The following is a 22,482-nucleotide window of genomic DNA, read 5'->3' as shown; positions in this document are numbered from 1 at the left end:
GAAAGGAGTGATATTTCCTGTTTGGGTTCAAACCAAACGTTTCATGGGTAACCCTGGACTTTTAAGTTTCTATTCGAGAATAGAAAAAAAAAAAAATATATATATATATATAGTTTGTGGAGCAATATGTTGTTAAATTGTTGGACACATTCAACAGTTGACAAAGTTAAAGAAAAAGAAGTAGAAGAAAGTGTTTGTCATTGATGAACCCGTTACAATGCAGAGTGGCATGTGTTGTCAGATTGCTGTTCCGCCATGTAACGTGAGGGCGCTCCTTCCAGTCCACTAATGCTTTTTTTCACAGACGGCCTGACCCCCCCACCGACAAGCCACTTCCTCTTTTGTCTAATTTCATGGCGATCGGGAGAGAGGGAACAGCACCGACGCACGCACACTGTTTCAGCACTCTTGAAAGAGTTTATCCGGGGTAAATAACTGAGAATTTATACAACATTTGGTCACTTGTTTGCAATGTAGAAGTAGTTGAATTCAAACGTGCGGACTATTAAGCTTTCCCTGAAGAGTTTTTTTTTTTAAATTTCTGCAGCTTCTGGGTCAGATATTTCACATTGTAGCGCCACTCGCTGATAACAAATCGGTTGAATCCTCCTGCAGCTCCTCTCACTGAGCGGCACGCTAGTTAACGGCGCTGCTAGCTAGCGTTAGCACTGCTGCAAAAAACGCCTCATAAACGTAGCTAGGGCTGTGTTTGTTATATTTATCAACATGTGCGTAGCCAAGTAACACAAACGAGTTAGTGTGCGATTGAACTTTTGATTAAATATTGGGTACTCAAAGTCTTCAAATGTTTGTGTTTGCTAGCAAAATCGAGTAGCTTACGATAGCTGTCGTGCTAATGTTTTTAGTTAGAGTTGGGCTGGATTTGCGATTCAGAAGTTCAGGCAGACGCAAAACATCGAAATGAGCTCCCAAAATATGAGTAGTCACCGAATAAAGGCTAAACAGTTCGATCATTTTCTGGGTGGTACAATAACCATCATTCTTGTAAAGTGAAAAACGGTGTAGCTAGCAGCATTGGCTAGTGTGCTGCTCATGTTGGTTTATTTTAAAATACCTGCTCATAAAGTCTTCCATCAAGTCGTGTTCAGCTGTTTAAATACTGTGCTTACATCAGTGGTACTGTGGAAAAGTGATGTTGAAAAGTAAAGGAGACCCAAATGTTGCATCAATGTGCTAAAAGTTTAATTAAAACAAACATGAAAGTGTTAAAGTTAAGTCTAAAAGTGTCAGGTTGTGTGGCAGACATAATGTTACCCACAGATAATTCATATTAAGACTACATGTTTACTTAATGTAACATAGAGTCACTGTCTTCTTTAAAAACCACTAACAGTGATACAGACTATATGAAACTGTCCTCAGCTAAAATCTAAATACTCTTTTTGTTTGTTTACAGTGTAAACACATTTGTAAACCTGATCGGCACTGCAAACAAAGTTCTCCAGGTGAGTGTCTTTCTACATGTCATACTTTCCTGGGTTACATTTTGAATTGTTTTTAGTTCGAAAAATGACTTGTGGGTACTTTCTTGGTCCTTTCTTTTTAGTTATTTTCCTTTTTTTTTTTGTTTAGTTTTGTTCCAACAGTCAAAGATAACAATTTTACCCGTTCGTGTTTATCTAATATGTCTAATTGTTAAGTTACAACACTATATTTACACTTTTTTTGACAAGTTTTCTTCTTACAGAATCGAAAATTGTATTCAGCAAGTGAAATGTGGAAATGTATAAATATCTCCATTGAAGTTTTTCCTTACCTTCTGTGTTTCACATTTGTGTGCAGGGGAAACTAAGCGGACATCAGTAAAGGGGCTCCTTAGCACTTGGATCTGTTCTTCCCTGTCCCAGGTTCAGACTGCTTGGTCTATGGCTCTGATGGACAAACACAAACAGGTCAAGCGGCAGAGACTTGACCGCATCTGTGAGGGTGAGAGTTAAAAAATACTCAAACAAAATATATAAGTACATTTGTAGCAGCAAGTTTTATGAAGTATGTAGTTATTCACATGTTAGTGTTTCTTCATAACTTATGTAATCAGTGCATTTGACTCAAGGATATTTATTTTTATAAATGGGTGTAATCACTAGTTTATAGTCAATATATCAACTACTTTATCAACAATGATACTGATACCATACTGATGTTGTCGTGTCTGCATATAGAACCTCCTCTTTCTTCATTATTTTCACGGAGGCGTAATGAAGGGACCAAATAGTCCCACCTCTGTGCCGTTACAGTGTGTACATTACGAGGCGAAGTGGGATTGGTGGCCTTTCTGTGCGTGGCGCTCCCGCTGTTTCTCTATGTGTCGTGCTTCTGCAACGCTGTAACACAATGTGAATTCACAGACTGATACACCAATATTACGCCGTGTGATCAATATGAATGTACAAAGTCGTAATGGCAGCTGAGCTTAATTTCGGCACTGTTGTGGCGCACTCTGAAAGGGGCTCGTGTGTCTGCTCTGCCCTCCGTCTCACCTGCAGCTCTTATTTAAGCCACGACACAAGTGTGTTACATGTTTTTTGTAATTCCACTTTGTTAGCTTATACCAACAGAGAATATACCATTTGGCACCTGTTGGACAAAGATGGTAAAGCTGACATGTAACCTTGTCACTGAGGTTTCGATTCATTCTGACCTTCAGACTGCTCGCTGGGGGCTTCCCCAGAAATGTCCTACACAGCACACGCAGCAAAAAGATAATACAATTAGAAGAAACGGACAAAAGGCAGATTCTCTACAGATACAGACACCACCACACACTACTAGTGGACCGTTACATGTTTTTAGAATTGAATAGTTATGAGTGCATAGATATTTTTTTTTGTGTTTTAATGGGCAATTCAAGCTTTTATTTATTTTATCATGACTACAATTTAAACATTTTGGTAAGTGCCCTATGACTTTCTTGTACCTGCACTGTGTGAAGGACAAATCTTGACAACCCTTAAGTATGATTTTGCTATTCAGTGGGTGCTTTTTTATAGAATTCAACATACATGTAAGGGATATTGCTGATTTTACTATATTTTTTATTATTGTGTTGAAACACTGTTGGATAGCATACTTGTGTTCTGTGGTCTTACCTTGGAGTAAATATATGAACTGACTGAGTAAAGTTCTGATCCTGGTTGTTTCCTCTAAAGGGGTTTCAGGGTGGAGGAGATTGTTCAGTATTTGTTTGGTTTGTTTAAATTGGTGTGCAAGGAAAGTAAAGCTTGAGGAAGTGCACTGTATTTGTGATTCAACTGAAAATATTTGTTCCTGGCATTAATGTAAAGTGCAGGTTTCCAGGGAACAGATAGAATTTTGCATTGTAGCTGAGAGGAGGAGAGATGATGGTGATCAGACATAATGGTGTGCTAAAATGGAGGGAACAGTCTGGGTGAGTCCCTAGAGACGGGTGAGAGGGAGAGGACAAGGTGAAGGGTCGTGGCCGCAGCTTCAGGGAAACGGGCCAGCTGTCTCTTTAAAAAACGACAACAGCCCAGACCGCCCTCGGCCTCGGCTATGCTAATGAGGTTAGTGCTGGTTGGCTGGCGCTGAATGGCGCTGCCTCTGATTGGAGGCTGGCTGTGGGGGAGGGTCTGGGCGTGGATGACAGCTGGGATCCAGCCAGCCAAGAGCAGGCTGACAGAGAGGGAGAGAAAAAAAGAGCGATAGAGGGAGAGTAAGGCGAGAGAGAAAGGGAGAGAGAGAGGGAGGAAGACAGGCTCACAGACTTCATAATGCAAGGTTAGGCCCAGTGCTCATGTGTTTTCTATTTTGGCATGTGTGTTTAATATTTGTGAACTGTGGGGGGGGGGGGGGTCTGGTTTGGGTGTGGAGCAGCTACTTGTGTGCTCAGTTTTTCCTTTTATGTTCAGCTCGTTTTGGCGTTGTCGCAGCCGCTAAGAAGGAACTGAATAACCCTGTGTGTGTGTGTGTGTGTGTGTGTGTCTAGCTGCTTCTGGGTGGAGTACCGCTGCTTGCTGCATTATCATCGTTTGCTGCCCCTCCCCCCTCACCTCTTACTCCTCCAACTGCGGCCAGAGGAGGAGAGGAGAGGAGGAGGGGGTAAGGGGAAAGAAAGGGAGAGGGAGGGAGAATGAATGAATCACTGAATGAATTGTATTGTGTGTGCGGCCATGCTTGCGCTTAGTAGGCCTCGGGTATGCCAGTGTCCTTTGACTCAAATTACTCTGTGTGTAGGCTTGCTTGTATATTTCCAGAACTTATTTTTCAGAGGGGATCATTGTGACGGCTCCCTTTGGGTTTTTCTACATAGCAAGAGTCTCTTCATTCAGCATGTAGCAGTGGGCCTGTTAGCATTCGTTAGCCTTGTGCAATGAATGTGTATCACACTGCTAAAGGCAGTACAGTAGATTTTTACAAAATTTCAAAGCGCATCAGGCTGCATGTTTTTCCTCCTTGGACTGTGTGCTTTTCAATGCATTCATTGGGAAATGCTCAGACGTCAGAGGAAGTGTTCACAAATATTTGTTTCCCACTGTTGGCCACCAGCTCTCTTAGCTCCTCTGCAGTCTCAGCATTACCTCCTGCCCTCTGTCCAAGTGAATGTTTTAGCCAGAAACACACCCCCACCCTGGGACTCACACACCTGTCACATCGCAGGGACCAGATACTGTGTGTACTGATGCATGTGTGAGGTTGGTCCAAGCCAAGAACTGCTCAGAGGTAGACAGGGAGAGCTGTAAAAAGCAGTTGTAGATGAAAGCATTAGTGGTAAATTTCCCAAATTTAACATCAGAGCATTGCATTTTTTATGTCATCGATTTCCAACAGACAAGCAACATTCCCTTTGTTGGTATTCTGGTCAATCTTTGGTGCACGAGGCCAAATGTGCCAAATGTTTGCAGACAAGGTGTGTGTGTCCATGTGTGGAGGAAGGAGAGAACCAGAAAAATAGAAAGGAGGTACTCTGCCAGACAGGAGAATTTAGGTCATGACTCAGACCCCCTCATGAACCCCCGCCACCTCCTCTCTGAGACCCCACAGCTCTTCACCCCTCCCCCCCCCACAGTCGCCACACTCCATCACCTCTCCCCCTTCCATCCCAGCCCCCCTTCTATCTGTGTGCGCTCATATCTTACAGTGGCAGTTCAAGTTTCCAGACTGAACATGATATCAATATGGCTGCGCTTTATCAAACCGAATCTAACCTTCCCCTTATGAGGAGTGGACAGATCAATGTAAGCTGGAAAGCCTGTGTGTTCCCTAAAATACCAAATAGGCCCGGACGCTGGACGATCTCCATGCCCCTATCACAGATTTAGTTACACGTCACTTTTGAAACCATAGAACACACACATGCTTACACACATCATGCTGGTAGTTTCCTTTGGTGGTTGAGGTGGATGCATTGGAGCATTTAGGGCAGCAAGTAGCTCAGCGGACCAAAAATACCAACGTTGTTCTGATAGCTGGAGAGGTGCCAGGGCGCTTCCCGAATACTGCCGAGGAGCCTTTGAGCATGGCACCGAACCCCCAACTGCTCTGGTGCGCTCCCTGCGTAGCAGTGTGTAGCAGCCCCACTCTGACATCTCTCCACCAATGCACAGGTCCTGTTTGTGCATGTGTGTGATTTTGGTCTATGTGTGTGAGAAGCATGTCTCTAAAATAACAGTGTAAACCAGAATCTCCCTCAGGGATTAATGAAGTATTTAAAAAAAGGAGAAAATAAAAATTGGAATAATGTGTTATTGCCTTCAGAGTGTTGCATTTAGCCCTGTTCACTTAAGCCAATTGTAGGGGGGGGGGGATATCAAGTGAGGGTTTGATGACATGCACCACGCGGGGAAGTCCAGGCAGGACATGCTAACCATTGACTCACTAATCTGTACCTCAAAAATTCTATGTGGCAGGAAGCTGATAGATTTTTAGAACTGTGGTCAAGAAAGTGCCAATGCAGGAAGATTGAGACGAAAGCACTTAACCTTTTTTTTTCCTCCTGATGGTCTCAGGTATTCGACCCCCCATCCTAAATGGGCCAATGCACCCGCGGCCCTTGGTGGCCCTGTTGGACGGGCGTGACTGCACTGTGGAAATGCCCATCCTCAAAGATGTGGCCACTGTGGCCTTCTGTGATGCGCAGTCCACACAAGAGATTCATGAGAAGGTAGAGCCGACACACACACAAACACACACATACAGGTCTTCACTCTTATCAGACCACACAAAGGCAAAACTCTGCCAGCAGACACACTGACAATTTGGGACAAATGTTTTTATTTGATGAATTTGTCCTCTCTAGGTGCTAAATGAGGCAGTGGCCGCTCTTCTCTACCACACCATCACTCTGTCCAGAGATGACCTGGAAAAATTCAAAGGTCTCCGTGTTATTGTCAGGATTGGCTCCGGCTTCGACAATGTTGACATCAAAGCAGCTGCTGAGCTTGGTGAGTGTGTGGAATATTTTACATTTTTTTTTTGGGGTGCAAGCTGTCAGCCAAGTGATAATCTGAGAACCCATTGGCTATCGTCTATTGAAGATCTGTGCCTCTGGCAGCAATGGTTCACTTTTTGGGGCTTTTTGGTGTAGCCAGTGTTTAACCACAGAGGACTGTTGGCTAAAACTTCACGACTGTGCGTTGCCATTGTTTACAGTCACACAAGTATTTTGAGAAGCGAGAATGGTGATTTTGTTGAGAGGGAAGTTATCTATCAACACTTGCATGCAGATATTTTTTTTTTATATTATACAGATTTGAATCCCAGTATTTGCTCATCAGCAGATGTACCGTACTATCTGATCTGACAGCAGTACTTAGGGATGTTACAGATTTATCTGAAATTCTATATTTTCTGACATGAAATGTTTCCCCACCAGTCTTAAATTATGAATCAAAGTGTTTCACACGCAGACATTTTTGGTTCCTTATATTCTTTTTTTTTTTCTTCCAATCTTAAGTATATTTGCTGACTGTTTAGGATTTTATTAAAATCCATGTACCAGGGGTTCCCGACCTTTTGTGAACCAAGATCTACTTTTAAAGTTGCCAGTCTGCAGAGATCTACCAGTCCACATAGGGAGCCGTAGCCATAACCGACAGCCTACAAACATGATTAATATGCACACAAAAAACAGAAAATAATAATAATTTATATTCTACTGTTGAATTGAGACTCAACAGATGAAAGGGCCAGCTCCAGGATGTTACAGACTAAAAACCTGATAGCATTTACATCCCAGACATAAATGCATGGAAGAGGAGTCTTGTCTGGTAAGCTAACCTTTAGTTTCTCTGGAATTACATTAAAGAAATGAATATCCGTTCCCAGAGACATATATCGTCCATAACACGGTGATAGACCATGATTGCTGTAGGGTTCCAAGATTGCTTCTGCACTGAATGACCATGTGTCACAATTTGGATTATGTTTACATTTTCAGATTGTTTGCCATGCTTACAAGTCTCTAAATAAAATGAAGTAAATTACGCTATAACATATGATTGTAGCAAACATCAGCGTGCACTGCCTGTCATGTTCAGACTTTTTTACCCCCACATAAGTGAAATAAAAGAGAACTATAATCTGCAACATGCCAGAGTTTACTGGGGCTGGGAATCTTTGGGTGTCTCACGATTCGATTTCTATTCTTGGGGTCACGATTCTGAATTCATGGATCCATGATTCAAAGTCTATTTTTGAATTAGTACATACTTCAGGATCTACTCCTGTCAACTGTGAGACTGGCTGAATTACTTGCTGCTCCATTTGGCATTCTACTGAGAGAAAGAGCTAGCATTAGCAATAAGCAGGGAGTGACTGATTGGCAAAAAAAAATTTCCCACCTCGAGTTTAAGAGTAGTTTTATTACCAGCAGCAAACAATCGCAGAGTGCACTGCTACTGTAATCACTGTTAGAAAGGAACGCACATCAACACAACAGGTGAAACAACACAGTAACTACTGCCTTACAAAGCAACGCAACATAATCATGTGTAAACTGGATATTTTGACAACACAATTCTTACATTTTGTTTAACTTAACGAGCGAAAACAAGCTAAAAGCTGGAGCGACGATAGCCGAGCGTTTATGTCGCCCCGTGTACAGAGGCTGTAGTCCTTGTCCCATTGTCTGTCTCCAGCTGTATCAAAGTACAGGATGCATTAATGCAACAAAAAATTGAAGAAGGTTATATAATAGGCTGCTTAAGAAAAATAATAGAATAGGCTTGTTATTCCACTGTCCTGTTTGGTATCAAAACAAGGTCCCCATTCCTCATTGTCTAGTCTCTAAATGCTTCAAAAGGCTTCATTTGCATGTTAGAATTAGGGATGGGAATTTACAGTAATCCTTGTGCTCGATTACTCAAATTACCTAATGAACGAGTACTCGAGTACCCGCAGATTATTTTATTTTTTTTAACCGTAAACAGAAAAAACAGTCCGTCAGACACGGACCTCCCGGACCGGAATTATAGACTTCATGCCTATAAAATGACATAAAAATCCAATCTTTAAACATAAATATAAATAAATAACCAACAACAGAAAGCGATTTCAATTTCAGCGACGTGTGCGAACAGGGCTAGCAAATGATGTGATGCGAGACTGCCTGTTTTCTGTCTCCGCTGTTTTCTCCTTGTGCTTTAAGCGCATGTGGTTAAGCATCGAACTAGTATTTCTATGGTATGCGAGTTTAACGCCACATATCTTGCACTGCACGTTAACTTCATCGTTTTTGTCGAAGTGCTTCCAGACATCACTTTTCTTGACTGACATGTCGCAGGTGTAGCAGACGGTATTTACTCGAATAATGGGGTCAACGGCGAGTAACTCCAGTACTTGACTACTCGTACCCATCCCTAGTTAGAATCTCTAAATGTATCTTTTGGGGAGATTTCCCCAGACCCCCTCCCTTCATTTCCTTCTGTATCTTGTCATATGTGTCACTTCTCTAGAGTTTGCTAAACTCACTACCAGCTGACGGTTCATTTAAATAGGCATTCAATGCACTTTACAGTAGGTCACCTTTTCGGGTATTCATACGTTAAAGAAGCCATGAGTTGGCCAGTATCTGTCGCCCTGGATCTTAAGCTTTGAACTTAATTTGTATGTCGAGTATTTTCAGTCAATGTATCTGTTTGTGCTTTAACCCCCAGGGCACAAAGCCAGAGTATAATAATACAATTGTGCATTAAAGGCACAAATGGTGCATGATCATGTATCAGATAAGACATTTATGGATCAAAGATGTCTGGGGGAGACCTGATGGTGCCAACTATTAAATGACAACTACCATATCATTACATTACCCAACAGGTTGTTTCAGTTTAAACAAACGTGACTGTAAGAGCTGTAGATCTGGAAATTGTACCCTTGAAAACACGAGTCATATCAGTGTCTCCTCCGCCATTGTTGTTGACAAAGCTGATGTCAGAAGTCTTGATTTGGATTGGTCGGTGAGGGAGAAGCTACATTGGTGAACACAGCGCTGTTCCAAATGTTGAACCTTTATGCAGCAGAGAGCGCTGTGAGAGCAGCAACAAAAAACCTCTGACGACCAGGGCGGCGTTTTTACATTAGACAAGTCGATGTAATAATGGGGTTATAGATTGGGGCATTGTTGCATAGACTGATGTTCTTGGAAGTATTTCTGATACTTTTATTTAACCAACTCTGAGAAACGCAAAGAAGATGCTTAATGTCTTTTCTCTGTTCATTTGTTTTCCAGGCATTGCTGTCTGTAATGTGCCAGCATCCTCTGTGGAGGAGACAGCCGACACTTCGCTATGTCTAATCCTCAACCTGTACAGGAGAGTCACCTGGATGCACCAGGCGCTCAGGGAGGGAACCCGGGCCTCCAGCGTGGAGCAGATCAGGGAGGTGGCAGGCGGGGCTGCACGTATCAGGGGTGAGACGCTGGGCATTATTGGACTAGGTGAGTCATTGATTGAGACATTGTGTTTGTATTATTGACTTGTAATTGAACAAACATTGTCTGAAGTGCTTTGGTCTGTTTAACCTAAAGATGAAAGCTGTGGGACAACGTTTTCTTAAATAAAATACATTTTATTCCACAGTGACTGAGCGTAACTTAACATTTTTGTGTGTCTTTTAAGGGCGTGTCGGCCAAGCGGTGGCTCTCCGGGCCAAGGCTTTTGGCTTTGGTGTGATCTTCTATGACCCCTACCTGCCCGATGGCGTGGAGCGCTCGCTGGGCCTTCAGCGAATGGCCACCCTGCAGGACCTCCTTATCCATTCTGACTGTGTATCCCTGCACTGCAGCCTCAACGAGCACAACCACCACCTCATCAATGACTTTACCATCAAACAGGTGTGTTGATAAACCCTGATCCTTTAAATACAGTAAAATCCGGTGTATAAGACGCACTTTTAATACCTATTTTCTCGTCTTAAAAGTTGGCTGCGTCTTATACACCGGTGTGACCAATATACCAGTGTAAAATACTGAAACACGCGCCATCATTACAGCGGGTTCAGCAGCCACTAACTGCAACCTGACGTGATTAAAAACCCATCCCCATTCATGGTGTATTGAAAGCTGAGTGCACGCTGTGCTGGGAAAGACGGCGACACAGACCAGGCTGGCTGCGCGACTTTTTCCACATCTTTTCTCCCTCACGAGGTCATAATCATGCATTTACAGAAAACAGTGGTAAATTGTTCCGTAAATAAACATTGTGGAGCGCTCTTCTGATTGACAGAGTCCTCTATTAAAGTTAAAGAGTGACGAGCGGAGTTGGGCAGCGCGACTCGCAAGCTAGGAGTCTGCGCTTCGCAACTTTCCCTGCAGGCTGAGAGCTCAACTACCGTACTGTAGCTAGTAGGAGCGCAAACTCCCGAACGGGAAAACAGACGGAACTAAAAGAACGACACACAAAACTGCACGTTGTAGACATCGCTGAACACAATATAAATCGTCACGCAGGAAAACAGTTTAAACTTTTTTTTTCTCTATAAGAGACCTTCAGAACAGGGTGCGTCTCATATACCCGTGCGACTTATATTCCGGATTTTATGGTAGCTATTTAAGCACAATTGCCTGATCCTAATGGTACAGCCCCTTCTGTTTTTTGCCTAATAGATAAAAGTACTTTCTCAATCATCTATTAAACCAATTGGTTGAATCAGCATTTTAGTTTTATGAAGAGCTTGAAATCCTGATTCAAACACTTGGCTTACCCTGTTACAAGGATAGTTGTTCAGACAGTCATATATGACCTGATCAACTGTTGCTCCAATACTTACTGAAGGATCATCTTGATTTGTTCCAAATGATTTTTGGATCATGATGTTCATTTCTGCTCTGACTGTTGCCAACTCTGCTTTTCAGATGCGTCAGGGAGCTTTCCTGGTGAACACATCAAGAGGCGGTCTGGTTGATGAGAAAGCACTGGCTCAGGCCCTGAAAGAGGGCCGGATACGAGGGGCTGCCCTGGACGTCCATGAGGCAGAACCTTTCAGGTATTCAGGAGGCACAGGGAATTACAATATCGTGTGTGATAGGACCCTCATTGTTCTCCCTGTAACTCTCTGTCGTGTTCTTTCTAAACAGTTTTTCAACAGGCCCTCTGAAGGATGCTCCAAACTTGATCTGTACCCCTCACACATCCTGGTATAGTGAGCAGGCGTCTGTGGAGGCTCGCGAGGAGGCAGCCAGAGAGGTCCGCCGTGCCATCACCGGTGAGACACTTGACATTAAAAAGAATAAAAGTTTATTTTCAATGAACAGATAAATACGGATACATTTTAGACAGAACTACACACACCAGTTTCATTGTCTGGATGCTGATGTGTTGAATGGTGAGTAATCTGCATGGTGATGTACCTGACGATTGAGGATCACTTTTGTTCAGGTGTTTTCTGTGTGCATGTATTTGGGCTGAGCATTTACAGAAGAAAGTTCACATATAACATGAGCTTTATTGTGATTGGTGGATGATACTGTCCTTTCTTATTATAGCCAGCTCATTCTCAATGATATCTTGGTAAGACTTTCATTTCCATGAGCTGAATTTTCAATGATGAATCATTTGTCTATGATGAATATCCCAAAAAGCAACAAAATGTAATGAATTGTTGTTCTAAAATGTGATCTGTTACTAGAATCATTGCACTTTGTCTTAGCAAAACAGTGTGAGATAACTACTGCACACATACACACTGCATACATGTTTAAAAACTGTATCAAGTTGTCTTGCTGCAAAGGTTTGAACTGGAATGGAAATCTAAAAGAACTATCAAAAAGGAGCAAAGTGTTCTTTGATCTGTTACTGAATGTACTATAACCATCCAGTGGGTTCAACTATGAGCTACATCTGGAGGCACACAGAGGTCTGTTGAGCACACGGGTTACATTTTTGTTTCTTTTAAAGTATGCTTGTATTTTTTGCACATCAACTGATGATTGCCAGGGACACTAAAATGCTCCCAAAATTAGAGAGCAACCTGCAGGTCGGAGAGCCTGGTGAATCAATTTGTAGGAAAATAACTTGAGTAACAATATTTTAACAAAACCAATGCATTAATACACTATAGTGACTCAGTCCGTTGTAGCTTCAAACTAAATCTGTGTGGTTTGAAGTTTCGTTTCTCTCCTGCATCTCTGTTCTTATTTTAAGATATCTGGTTGTGTTAAGTTGCTACTTGTGAAAACACCTATATCCTTTTATTTGAAGAATTCTCGAATTCTCGGAAATAAAATGTCATGTACTTAACTGAGGTTTAGCTGAGCTACTATTAGCAGTGATTTTCAGTAACACTGTGGGGAGTTACAGTATTTACAGCTGCCTGATACTACCAAAGGAACACCTGCATTCAAAGGGTGCTAATTTCCAGCCCTGTTCATGATCGATGCAGAAACAGAGTCCTGTCTCTACAGCTTCACAGATCGCACTGAGGCACAAAAGCTTAAGCTCCATTCCTATTTCCAACCCAAACGCAATATTTACTATTCTAACAACTGGTTTAAAACCATGTTAGAGCATCAAAATGATATCAACACAACGTGAGACGACTGCTCAGCCATATTACAATCTACTACTGCAAGTTGAATTAGGCCAGAGTCTGAGAACATGAATCCCTCGTGATGTAATTCGATGCGATGTTGAGAATAAGTGTTTCAACCATGCTTTACTGAAACTGAACACTCTCTGTATAAAATCAAGGATGAACTAATTAAACAGCAATTATCAGACAAGGTTTAGGATTAATGTAAAATAAAAGAACCTGCAAGTTGCTCTTTATATGTGGGGTGGCTTCTTTGTAGGTGTTGGGTTACTGGGACTGTGCAGACATTGCACACAGCGTCTAACAGACAGTTATGCCTGGATGCATGAGGCAGGGGCTTCGTGCATGCATTCTCACTTTATGCAGCACCTTGCACCATTGCTGGTTAATGATCTGGCTGGTCCTCCATTCTGTAGATTGGCGGTTTGATCCCAATCCTCATGCCTAAACATCTTTTTGGAGAAGATACTGAAACCTAAGTGGCTCCAAAATGCAAAGCCAATGATGTATTAATGTGTATGATTAATACATTGCACAGTTGCCTTGCACAAGTTTGTGTGTGTGGAAGCATGAATGTGACATAAAGACAGCCCTTTTGGAAGTTAATATAATACAGAAGGTGAATCCAACAGTCTGGTATATTCTAAAGGAGTAAGCTCGAAAATTTTGAATGGGGAGAGCCCAAAAAAAAACGTTTTCAATCAGAAAACTTCTTTAAAGTGTAAAGTTCTGGTTTGCTTCTCTAGGGCGCATCCCTGACAGTCTGAAGAACTGCGTGAATAAGGAGTATCTGATGTCAGCCTCTCCGTGGCCCAGTATGGAAGCCGCCACTGTTCACCCAGAGCTAAACGGAGCCACTTACAGGTGAGAAGAGGGATGTAAAGGATGCAAATTGCCTTGGATTTCACAGCAGGCTGTCTTATGAGACTGAACATGGATAATTTGTCCCAAGAGCAGCTGTCAATTTTTTTTTGTCTTGTCCTCTGTGTTTCAGATTTCCTCCAGGTCTGATCAATGTTGCAGCAGCAGGGGGGCTCTCTGGAGCAGCCGGGGGGGTCGAGAGCCTTGTAACAGGCAACCTGTCACACGGCATTGCCCCCGTCTCCCACCCCCCTCACGCACCCTCTCCGGTGCAATCTGCTAAGGCTGAAGCCGACAGAGACATCCCCTCCGACCAATAGCCCCCTCCGCTGCCGCCAGCACATTCCGTCACCATTGGAAACCAACTCCCCCACCTCCCGGCATCAGACATCGCCCGACCCCTCAGTACATCGGCAGGGCCAGTTTGACCCAATGTGGAGCCACACAGTCGTGTTCTTCAGATCGCATAACCAGCCTAGGAGTGACTTATCCACAACCAGCCCCCTCCCACCCACACCCCAGAGAACACACACATCCCTCCATCTTTGTCCTCATCACACCCTCTCAACCCCTCCCTCCTTCACTCCCCCATGACGTCAGCAATAACTTTTCTCAAGGATTCAATGATTGGATTGGTTTATATCCTTAGTTGGTTGTTTTAATGGAAAGTTGATCTGTTGTGGTTCTAGGTATAAATGTTTGTTTGTTGAAAAAATAGCATTTCTGAGTTGAGGCTTCACAGTCTGCTGCCTCCTGCAGGCTGACAGGTTGAAGCCCCCCTTTGTACATTAATGGCTCATGTTACTGCTCTCTTCTTCTTCCTCCTCTTTGCTTTTTCTCTCCCCCCCCCCCCCCCCCCCACCTCTCTTGTGAAGGGGTTATCTGTGTACTAAAGTAAAACAGGCAGAACCACAAACAGTACATCCTGTCCTCCTCACCGAGAATCTAGTGACCCTGCTCAGTTTGGCCCTTTGGCTCTCCTTGTTACAGTCATCATCTTGCTCAGCAGATGGATCTGTGGTGCTGTCAGTGTGGAGCCCTCTCAGACTGTCAAAGTATTTCTCTACAGATCATACGTCAGATAGTGATACCCAAGATCCCTTTCAACTTTTTAATCGCCGTGACCGGACAGTCATCCCTGTATTCACACATGCTCTGCCTCTTATTGTTTTGTCCTGAGATAACAGCTCTGAGAGTCTTTATAAGAGGGCTCATATTCATGAATCTCCATCTCACGTCAGCAGCCCCGGAGTGCTGTCTGTGAAGTTGTTACACGTGGTGTCCAAAAGCTGCAACATGCACGATGTGTCTCCAGCAGAGGGTGCTGTCTTACTGTTAGAGTTAAACCCTCGTGCATGCGGCTCCTTTAAGATGGACAGTTACAAGTTGGCTTTCAGAATACATGACGGATGGCCAGGGATTGACTAGCGCCTTATTATTTGATAAGACCTCACTGCACCCCACCTCCTTGCACCCAACCAACCACCCTTTACTCCTCATCTCCCACCGTCATGGACCATCCCCACTCATCAGCCCATGAACAAGTTTTCATCCATCAATTCCTTTAAGTGTGAGGGGACAGCAGAGTTTAGATTCCCTGTAGAAGTAAGGGGACAGTGTTCTTGCATGCTGGCTTTGTTGATGACAGTGGTGTGTGTGTGCCTATGTGTGTATGGGTTTGTTGTGCGCACGTGTGTGTGTGTGTGTGTGTGTGTGTGTGTGTTTGTACGTTCCCTCACCCTGTTAAAACAAGCTATTGTCTTTCCAAAGGAATAGTCCCTCGGAGTAACTCTTTAACGCTGTTGCCCTGGTGTCAAGGGAACACCTTTCTAGTACCTCAGTAACAGATATTGAATGTACCGTGCATACCCTTTTATTTTTTGTACAGATTTTCTAGATTCTTCTTTACTGTTCTTTACCAGAAGGGTTGTGAAATTGTAGCAGTAATGATACAATATAAAAGAAATACATTGCCCCATGAAATAAATTGACAAAAATCTTTTAAGGTTCACTATAGGTCACCGAATACTCAGGCTTTAAAAAAAAAAAAAAACATTGTGTTAATTTTCTTCGCCTTTACTTTTACTTCCTCGTGGAAATTTCAGCACAAGGCTTTCCCATTCTTCGACTTACGACTAGTTGATGTGTTATAATCTCCATATTGCTGGCTGAGGAAAGACAAAGAAAAAAACTAAAGGCGGTCCCGTGATCTGCTAGTTTTCTTTTACTAGATTATCAGTAGTAGTAGATGCTGTTTTGTTTTGTTTGAACCCCCCTCTCCATTGTCTGGCTGCTCTAACTATAGTGCATGTGAGGTAATTTTTTTTTTTTAGGGGAAAAACTATTGGCTTAAAGAATTTGTGTCATCTTGCTGTTTCCCTCCGCTCCCTGGCCTTTTCCCCCCTCCTCTCAGAGTGTTTTCAACCCGAGTTGCCATTTCTTTGTCGTGGTCAGTTTCCAGTGATGTACAGTTTTCCCGTCAGAGTCTATGAGAGACATGGAGCATGTCTGTGTCCTGAGATGCTAGATTCCTCTGTCATGTGATGAGTATATATTTTTAAAAATAACCCCCATAGTTCCGATTACTAGCTATTAGTAATCTTAAATTTTTTGCTGTTAACAATGATGATTATATATATTTTTCAGTTCAGCAGTGCACTGTTATGAAAACCATTCTGTTTTATTGTAGGATTTCATTTTGTGGATATGCTGTCTGTGTTCTACATGTTGTACTGAAACATTTCAGAGAAAACAAGAGGTCCCTCTCCTGGTGAATTTTTTTTTGTTTTAATTTTCGTCTTAACCCGACTGTCCTTTTCCAGCTGATATCACTGGGCCTTACTTCTTCTCCCCCTGTTTAAGTAGCTGTAATAGAAAGCCGCCATGGAACCACTCACTGCCTTAATACAGTTGACCACAGCAGGTGAAGTCAGGAGACACACCCAGTCGAAAAGCTCCTCACACCCTGACCGGCATAACTCTGCACCACTCTGCTGTTTCCTTTGCTCTGATGAACCACATTCAGCCTTGTGTAGACAGTTTCTTCATGGCTCAAACATGTACATCCAGTGTGAATTGTAACTTTGCATTAACTACAAATGATGCTTGTCTAGTTTTTGAACGTTTTAAATCTGCTCATCAGTGTGTATGTGCGTATGCTAACAGAAAAGCACAGTGTGTATGCTCACAAAGCTATAGCTCATATTTCACTCACGGGTGTGAGAATGCCCCCAACCCATCTAAGCACCACTGACACCCTGGGGCTCTAAAAGCATCTATTCCAGAGCTACCAGAGCCCCCGGGGGAGGAGATGGAGGGTGGGGGGCATAGCGGTCACTGGTGTGGTCTGTCAAAAAAAAAAAAAAAAAAAGAAGATAATTAAGAATTGGTCACTTTTCTCTCTCTCTCTCAGGGTACAAATGCACACATATCCTCCAGCAGTCGCCCTCTGTCTTGTGTCCGTCGTCCCAAGTTTTTTCCGCCCTCAAAATGCAGAACAGCCTCCTGCGTTTTTAGAAATTGCCCCCTCCCCCTCCCTTATTGTGCACAGGTCTGAACTTTTTGTTTCCTGTTTTGCTTTCGTTTGGCACTGACATCTAACCATCTAACAAGGAATGAATGAATGTTTGAAAGTGACTGTGTGTAATGTTAAAATTGGGAAATGTATTTTTACAACATGTGAACATGTTTTTTTTCCACTCACTCTCATTGTGAATTGATTTTTTTTTCTTTCACCAGACTGCAAAAACAAACAAAAAACAACAAAAAAAATCTCCTGTAACTATAGGCTCTTAAGCTTTATTTTGTTTTGTTTACTTTTTTATTAGAAACAATCATGTTTGTGATGGTAACTTCCGATGGTAAACTCCACACCGTATTTTAATAAAATCTTTAAAATTAATAATGTTTTCTTTTTTCATCTTTTTGCAAAAGAAACGACTTTGTCTTGTTCTCTTAAGTCCTTTCATTGAATGAACTTTGAACTTTCTTTTGGTCATTTGGTCAACTTCTCTCCTTGATGGCAGTGGTCAGTAAGTTGTTGGTTATTTATGTCGACTGCCTTGGCCTGCTAATTCCACAGAGCAGCTTCAGGACATTGAGCTGTCTTAACAGAGATTTTGCCATAAACAAAATGGTTTGCTATCACAGTTTAGTTCTTTTTTATATATGGCAACAAGAGGTAAGGCAGAGCCAGAAACGGCACAGCTTTACGAGTGGGCAGACAAGGTGGGGTATACGGGAAAGGGGCTTCTTAGTGGACCCACAGGGCAGAGAGGGGCGGGATATTATCAGCACCAAATTGCTACCACATGCACATAACCAGGTGCCCACTCTTAAAATGGAGCAAATTGACTGAAAGCTGAAGTCCACTGACTGGAGGCACATTAACTAGCCTGCAGGGCTACAGACACACTCAGGTTAGGCTGACATCATGGACCCCTATCTGTGAGATGGTCTGTGTTTGACCCAATTACTAATTCTTATAAATTGTCGATTCTTTAAATTTGTTTTAGTTCTATTACTTGCAATATGCAGCTCTTGCTTTTTTAATTTTGATTACATTTGTAATTGTATATACTTTATTAATCCCTGAAGAGAAATTCGCCTTACTACGACGCTCACACATTGGACCGAAGTAGACACAAAAAGGACATTCATTAATGGAGAGATGTCAGAGTGAGGGGGCTGAACATAGAGCACCCTGGAGCTGTTGGGAGTTCAGTGCCTCGCCCAAACACACTTCGGCAGTATCTGAGAAGTGTATTGGCACGAGACAAATCTCTGTATTTTGGTCCTTACCATGACTTGAACCTGCACCCCTCCACTCCTTAACTCAAGTCTCTACAGACTTCACATGCTCTTTTTTTGTTTGTATTTGTCAGTATTTCAGAATATATTGAAACTAGCCTTTTTTCCTCACTCCAATAGCACTGAGATTTACAATTGTCATTGTAGAACATGATCAAAGTCAGTGCAGCAGAAACGGAGATATCCTTTTTTACACTATGTGCATTCTTCTTCCTTGTCCAACCCTGCACTGTCCAAAATACAACTTGATCTCTTGAGGTTCAGCTGTAGAGTGTGGTTTGTCAGTTTCTTGAGCCATTAGACTCAAGTGGAGACTTTTTTTTGGTACTACATACTCTCCAGATTTCTTTAACTTTCAAAATTGTAGGCTAGACTGAACAGATAGCCTTCTCCTTTGAGAAAAACAAATAGACATGGCCAAAACAAATGGTACGTAGTCGTCCAAATCATACCTTACAACCGATGAGTCAGGGCAACATTAGTGTGTTCCTAAAAAAAAAACAAGTTCAGGTGAGGAGCTCTGCTAGCTCATCTTGTATAGTGTTTCCCCCTAGTACACAGGCTGGGACCTCCTTACAGCAACCTAGGGTAAGGTTAGAGTCCAGCCCTATCTCTCTAAAGGCCCTGTTGGAAAAAGGGCTGTGACATAATCTCTTCAAAAAGTATCGGTAGGTAAGACACACTGCTGCAGTCCCATGGGATGAAAGAGAGGGGACGGTGTGTCAATGTTTGTCTGAACAATTGCTGTACAGTTACGGCACGTTTTAAAATATTCTCCCTGAATACAATTTTTAGACTTATTACAAAACCCTTCTTCCAAAATAGTTGTGCTTTCTACAGTGGTCTTTGCTATTATACACATAGCCAAGTGCAATAAAACGAAACATATTGGTTTCATCGGTCTTAACACCCTCTAATAAGTATGTCGACTTAATTCTACGAAATAATGATCAGTGAGCAATGGTTTGTTTTCACAACAAGTCAGTTCTGAGAGTCAGTGCTCAAAATATTTCCAGACGTTTCTTCTCGAGATGATATTCAGTGCTTACAGTTTAACAAATGTCAAATGTTTAATTTTTTTTTTTGCAAAGTGGAGGGACTAGAGCTATTACAATTTATCCCTGGGGTCATGAATGGACATGACTGGTTGTTGAGTCATTTGCTTTTTAAAAACACAAAGCAGAATCTTAGAGTGGTGTGAGAGGAGAAGAGAGCTAACCGCCAAATATTAGATTTTGCTTTATAGTTATCTCATTCTTTAAACTTTTTGATTATATACTGTTATGTACTGTATGAAATGGGGGGCAACACACAAACTGTTTCAAACTGTGCTGGCTAGTTTCCATCCAAGCGACAGGCGTGTTACATAACAGTGAGTGTATACTAGTGTGCCGTTGAATGAGGCCCAGGATGCGAGCAGTATTTTAACAGACCTGATTCACACACACACTATTGCTCATTGCTTCCTGAGTCTTACCACATTTGTGCACAAGAGCATCATCCACCTCGCCTTACCCAGCGCCATACATTACTCCTGTCAGCCCCCATGCTGGGCCACCAGATTTTATTTTTTTATTTGTTTGTTTAGTTCAAGAGGAGGAAGGGGAGGAAGAGGGGAGCACTCAAAAGCCTCACATATGTCATAAGGTCAGGGAACACAGTGGTCCACCCAGTTAAATGAGTGTTGCTTACCATACTGCTGCTGAGTAAAAACCCTTCAGTAAAGATATTCTCTGGGAGCTCATCATCCTACTCAGGAAACTTCTACTAGTTTGAGTGAGTGAGTGAGTGAGTGACAAGACAAAAAAAAAACCCCTTTGACTCAAAGTAGGTCAAAGGTGATGTAAATGTATTTTTCTGAGGCCTGGAGAAAAAGAAAAAGAAAACTAAAATAGTTTTTCCTTCCATGCAGAAATTAGAGCAGTTTGACAGAGCAGAATTAAGGTTAGGGAGAAAGCTGTAAAGCCTAGGTGCATGCTTGTGCATACAATGTCTCTTTGATGAATTAGTCCCGTGAGAGATGACTTAAAAAACTTGGAGGGATCGTGCTACCAGCTTCTAAAGTTGAGAGGATAAATATTTGTCTTTGGTTGTCCTTGGAATGATTAAATATTATTCCAGCCATTGAATGCCTCAGATGCTACATCACCGTCAGAGTGCACCAACTTTGTTTTCCTATTAAAATATACTTGAGTGCATCTTTCATTTAACCAACATATATGTTGAAGTGAAAGAAATATATAGGGCTTGACTTTCACCACCAAAAGTGTAAACCTTTGGCTCGTTTGAAACACTATCTTAAGTCATAAATGTATTTTAAATATTACCTCAGAATCCTGAAGTCAATATGATCTCATTTCAAAATAAAACAAAGTATAGGATATCTCATTAGCTAGAGAGAGAAAAGCTAACATTAGCATCCAGCCACTTACTCGATGATATTACTAGGGGTTTAAAGATAAACCGATCCAAATCGGCAACCGAGCTTACTGCTAAGCCCCGTTTCCACCAAGCAGTCCAGTTCGGTTTGTCACGGTACGGCACGCATTTTGTGACGTTTCCACTATCAAAAGTCGGGAAAGGTCCCCAAATTACCGTCCCGTACCGTCCTACTTTTTGCTACCCTTCTGTTGGGGTGCCAAGTCTACCGAGCCGACCCTAAAAGCTGGAGCTAAACACTGCAGTCCGTTGATTGGTCGAAAGGATCGCGCCACACAGCCTTGTCTGAAACAAAGCTTCATTGCGTTTTGTAACCACGAGCCAATGAGAAAGACCACGAATTGCTGGATGTCCTCCATTGTTGCTCTTTGTTTACTGTGTCGCGTTCTTCTTCCTCGGCAAATTTATTAACGGGGCCCTAACGGGTCACAGTTCAGTAGGCAGTACGTACTTTTCAGTAGGGAGTTTCAGGATACTGAACTTTCGTGGTCATTCAGTATGCAATTTTTGTGTCCACCTCAGTATACTGAACATTTCAGTGTGGATTCTAACTTCCGGGTTTTGTGCAGTATGGATCGGATGCATCCTTTCAGGAAATGAATTGTATTTTACCACCCACAATGCTGTGCGAAATTAAACGTAAATCGTCACTTCACGTGCGCCTCCAAATCAAAACAAACGAGCGTGGATTAATTTAAAATGTATATTGTGTCATTTTAGTCAGACACAGCAATGAAACTCTGGATTTCTCCTTAATGAAGGCTGTCAGCGTTGTGTACCCGCGTGCTTGTGCTCGTGCATGAAGTGTACCGCGGCGAAGCACAACTCTCCGAAGTGTGCCAAAGCCAAGGAAGTGTACGGTGCCTGAGCACGATACGGAGCGGTCACACTGATCTAACAAACTGGACTTTAGCGTTGAAGCGTGCTTGGGCACGGTATGGATGGCCAGTGAGACCGCGCCCTCAGGCTTTTTTTTTTTGTCACTGTGTTTAGCTTTTTAATCTCACAGGCATCTGAGTTTGACCTTTTGCCACTCATGACAATAACGTCAGCTTGGGTGGCTCGCCAGTTAGCATAAGTTGGCTAACAAGGACAAAACAACATCTGCAGCGATTTACAGTTCTCCAACTCAGAATTTAAATCATGTGGACTGGATATGAAGACGATAAACATTCCAAAAGTCTACCAGTCTGTAGGTTTTGCAGTAAGCGATTAAATAAAACAACAGAAAAACAATTACTCCCCGGTTGAAATCATAGACGGTAAACAGTCCATTGTTGAGATGGTTCAGACGAAACCTGTGCTAAGATACTATCATTAGCAAGCTACAGCCCAAGCAGACCCTGACATCAAAAAATGTATCTGGCG

The 22,482-nt window shown here is 42.5% G+C and overlaps 1 protein-coding gene across 2 annotated transcripts; it reads left to right on the top strand.

Annotated features, from left to right (window-relative positions):
• The first annotated feature begins 245 nt into the window (after positions 1-245).
• Positions 246-17,770, top strand: LOC132981794 (C-terminal binding protein 1). Of its 2 annotated transcripts, XM_061047862.1 has the most exons (11): positions 246-427; positions 1,418-1,466; positions 1,804-1,947; positions 5,988-6,142; positions 6,278-6,422; positions 9,707-9,913; positions 10,095-10,309; positions 11,330-11,460; positions 11,552-11,679; positions 13,752-13,869; positions 14,000-17,770. In XM_061047862.1, the coding sequence occupies exons 3-11, from the start codon at positions 1,887-1,889 to the stop codon at positions 14,184-14,186; spliced, it is 1,347 nt and encodes a 448-aa protein (XP_060903845.1). In that variant the 5' UTR covers positions 246-427; positions 1,418-1,466; positions 1,804-1,886; the 3' UTR covers positions 14,187-17,770. The 2 variants fall into 2 exon arrangements, with proteins under 2 accessions (XP_060903845.1, XP_060903846.1); XM_061047863.1 differs by lacking the exons at positions 246-427; positions 1,418-1,466; positions 1,804-1,947 and adding an exon at positions 3,612-3,759.
• Positions 17,771-22,482: the final 4,712 nt, after the last annotated feature.

This window comes from Labrus mixtus, chromosome 10 (genome assembly GCF_963584025.1).
Source record: "Labrus mixtus chromosome 10, fLabMix1.1, whole genome shotgun sequence".
Taxonomy (NCBI): domain Eukaryota; kingdom Metazoa; phylum Chordata; class Actinopteri; order Labriformes; family Labridae; genus Labrus; species Labrus mixtus.
Note: the sequence above shows the minus strand (reverse complement) of the source record. Positions and strands in the feature narration are given on the sequence as shown.

Bases quoted from the DNA above. Each gene is read 5' to 3' on its own strand.
- LOC132981794 (XM_061047862.1), top strand. From the start codon at position 1,887: ATGGCTCTGATGGACAAACACAAACAGGTCAAGCGGCAGAGACTTGAC. The intron at 6,143-6,277 runs GTAGAGCCGACA...TGTCCTCTCTAG, and splicing joins CACAAGAGATTCATGAGAAG to GTGCTAAATGAGGCAGTGGC. The intron at 10,310-11,329 runs GTGTGTTGATAA...TCTGCTTTTCAG, and splicing joins ATGACTTTACCATCAAACAG to ATGCGTCAGGGAGCTTTCCT.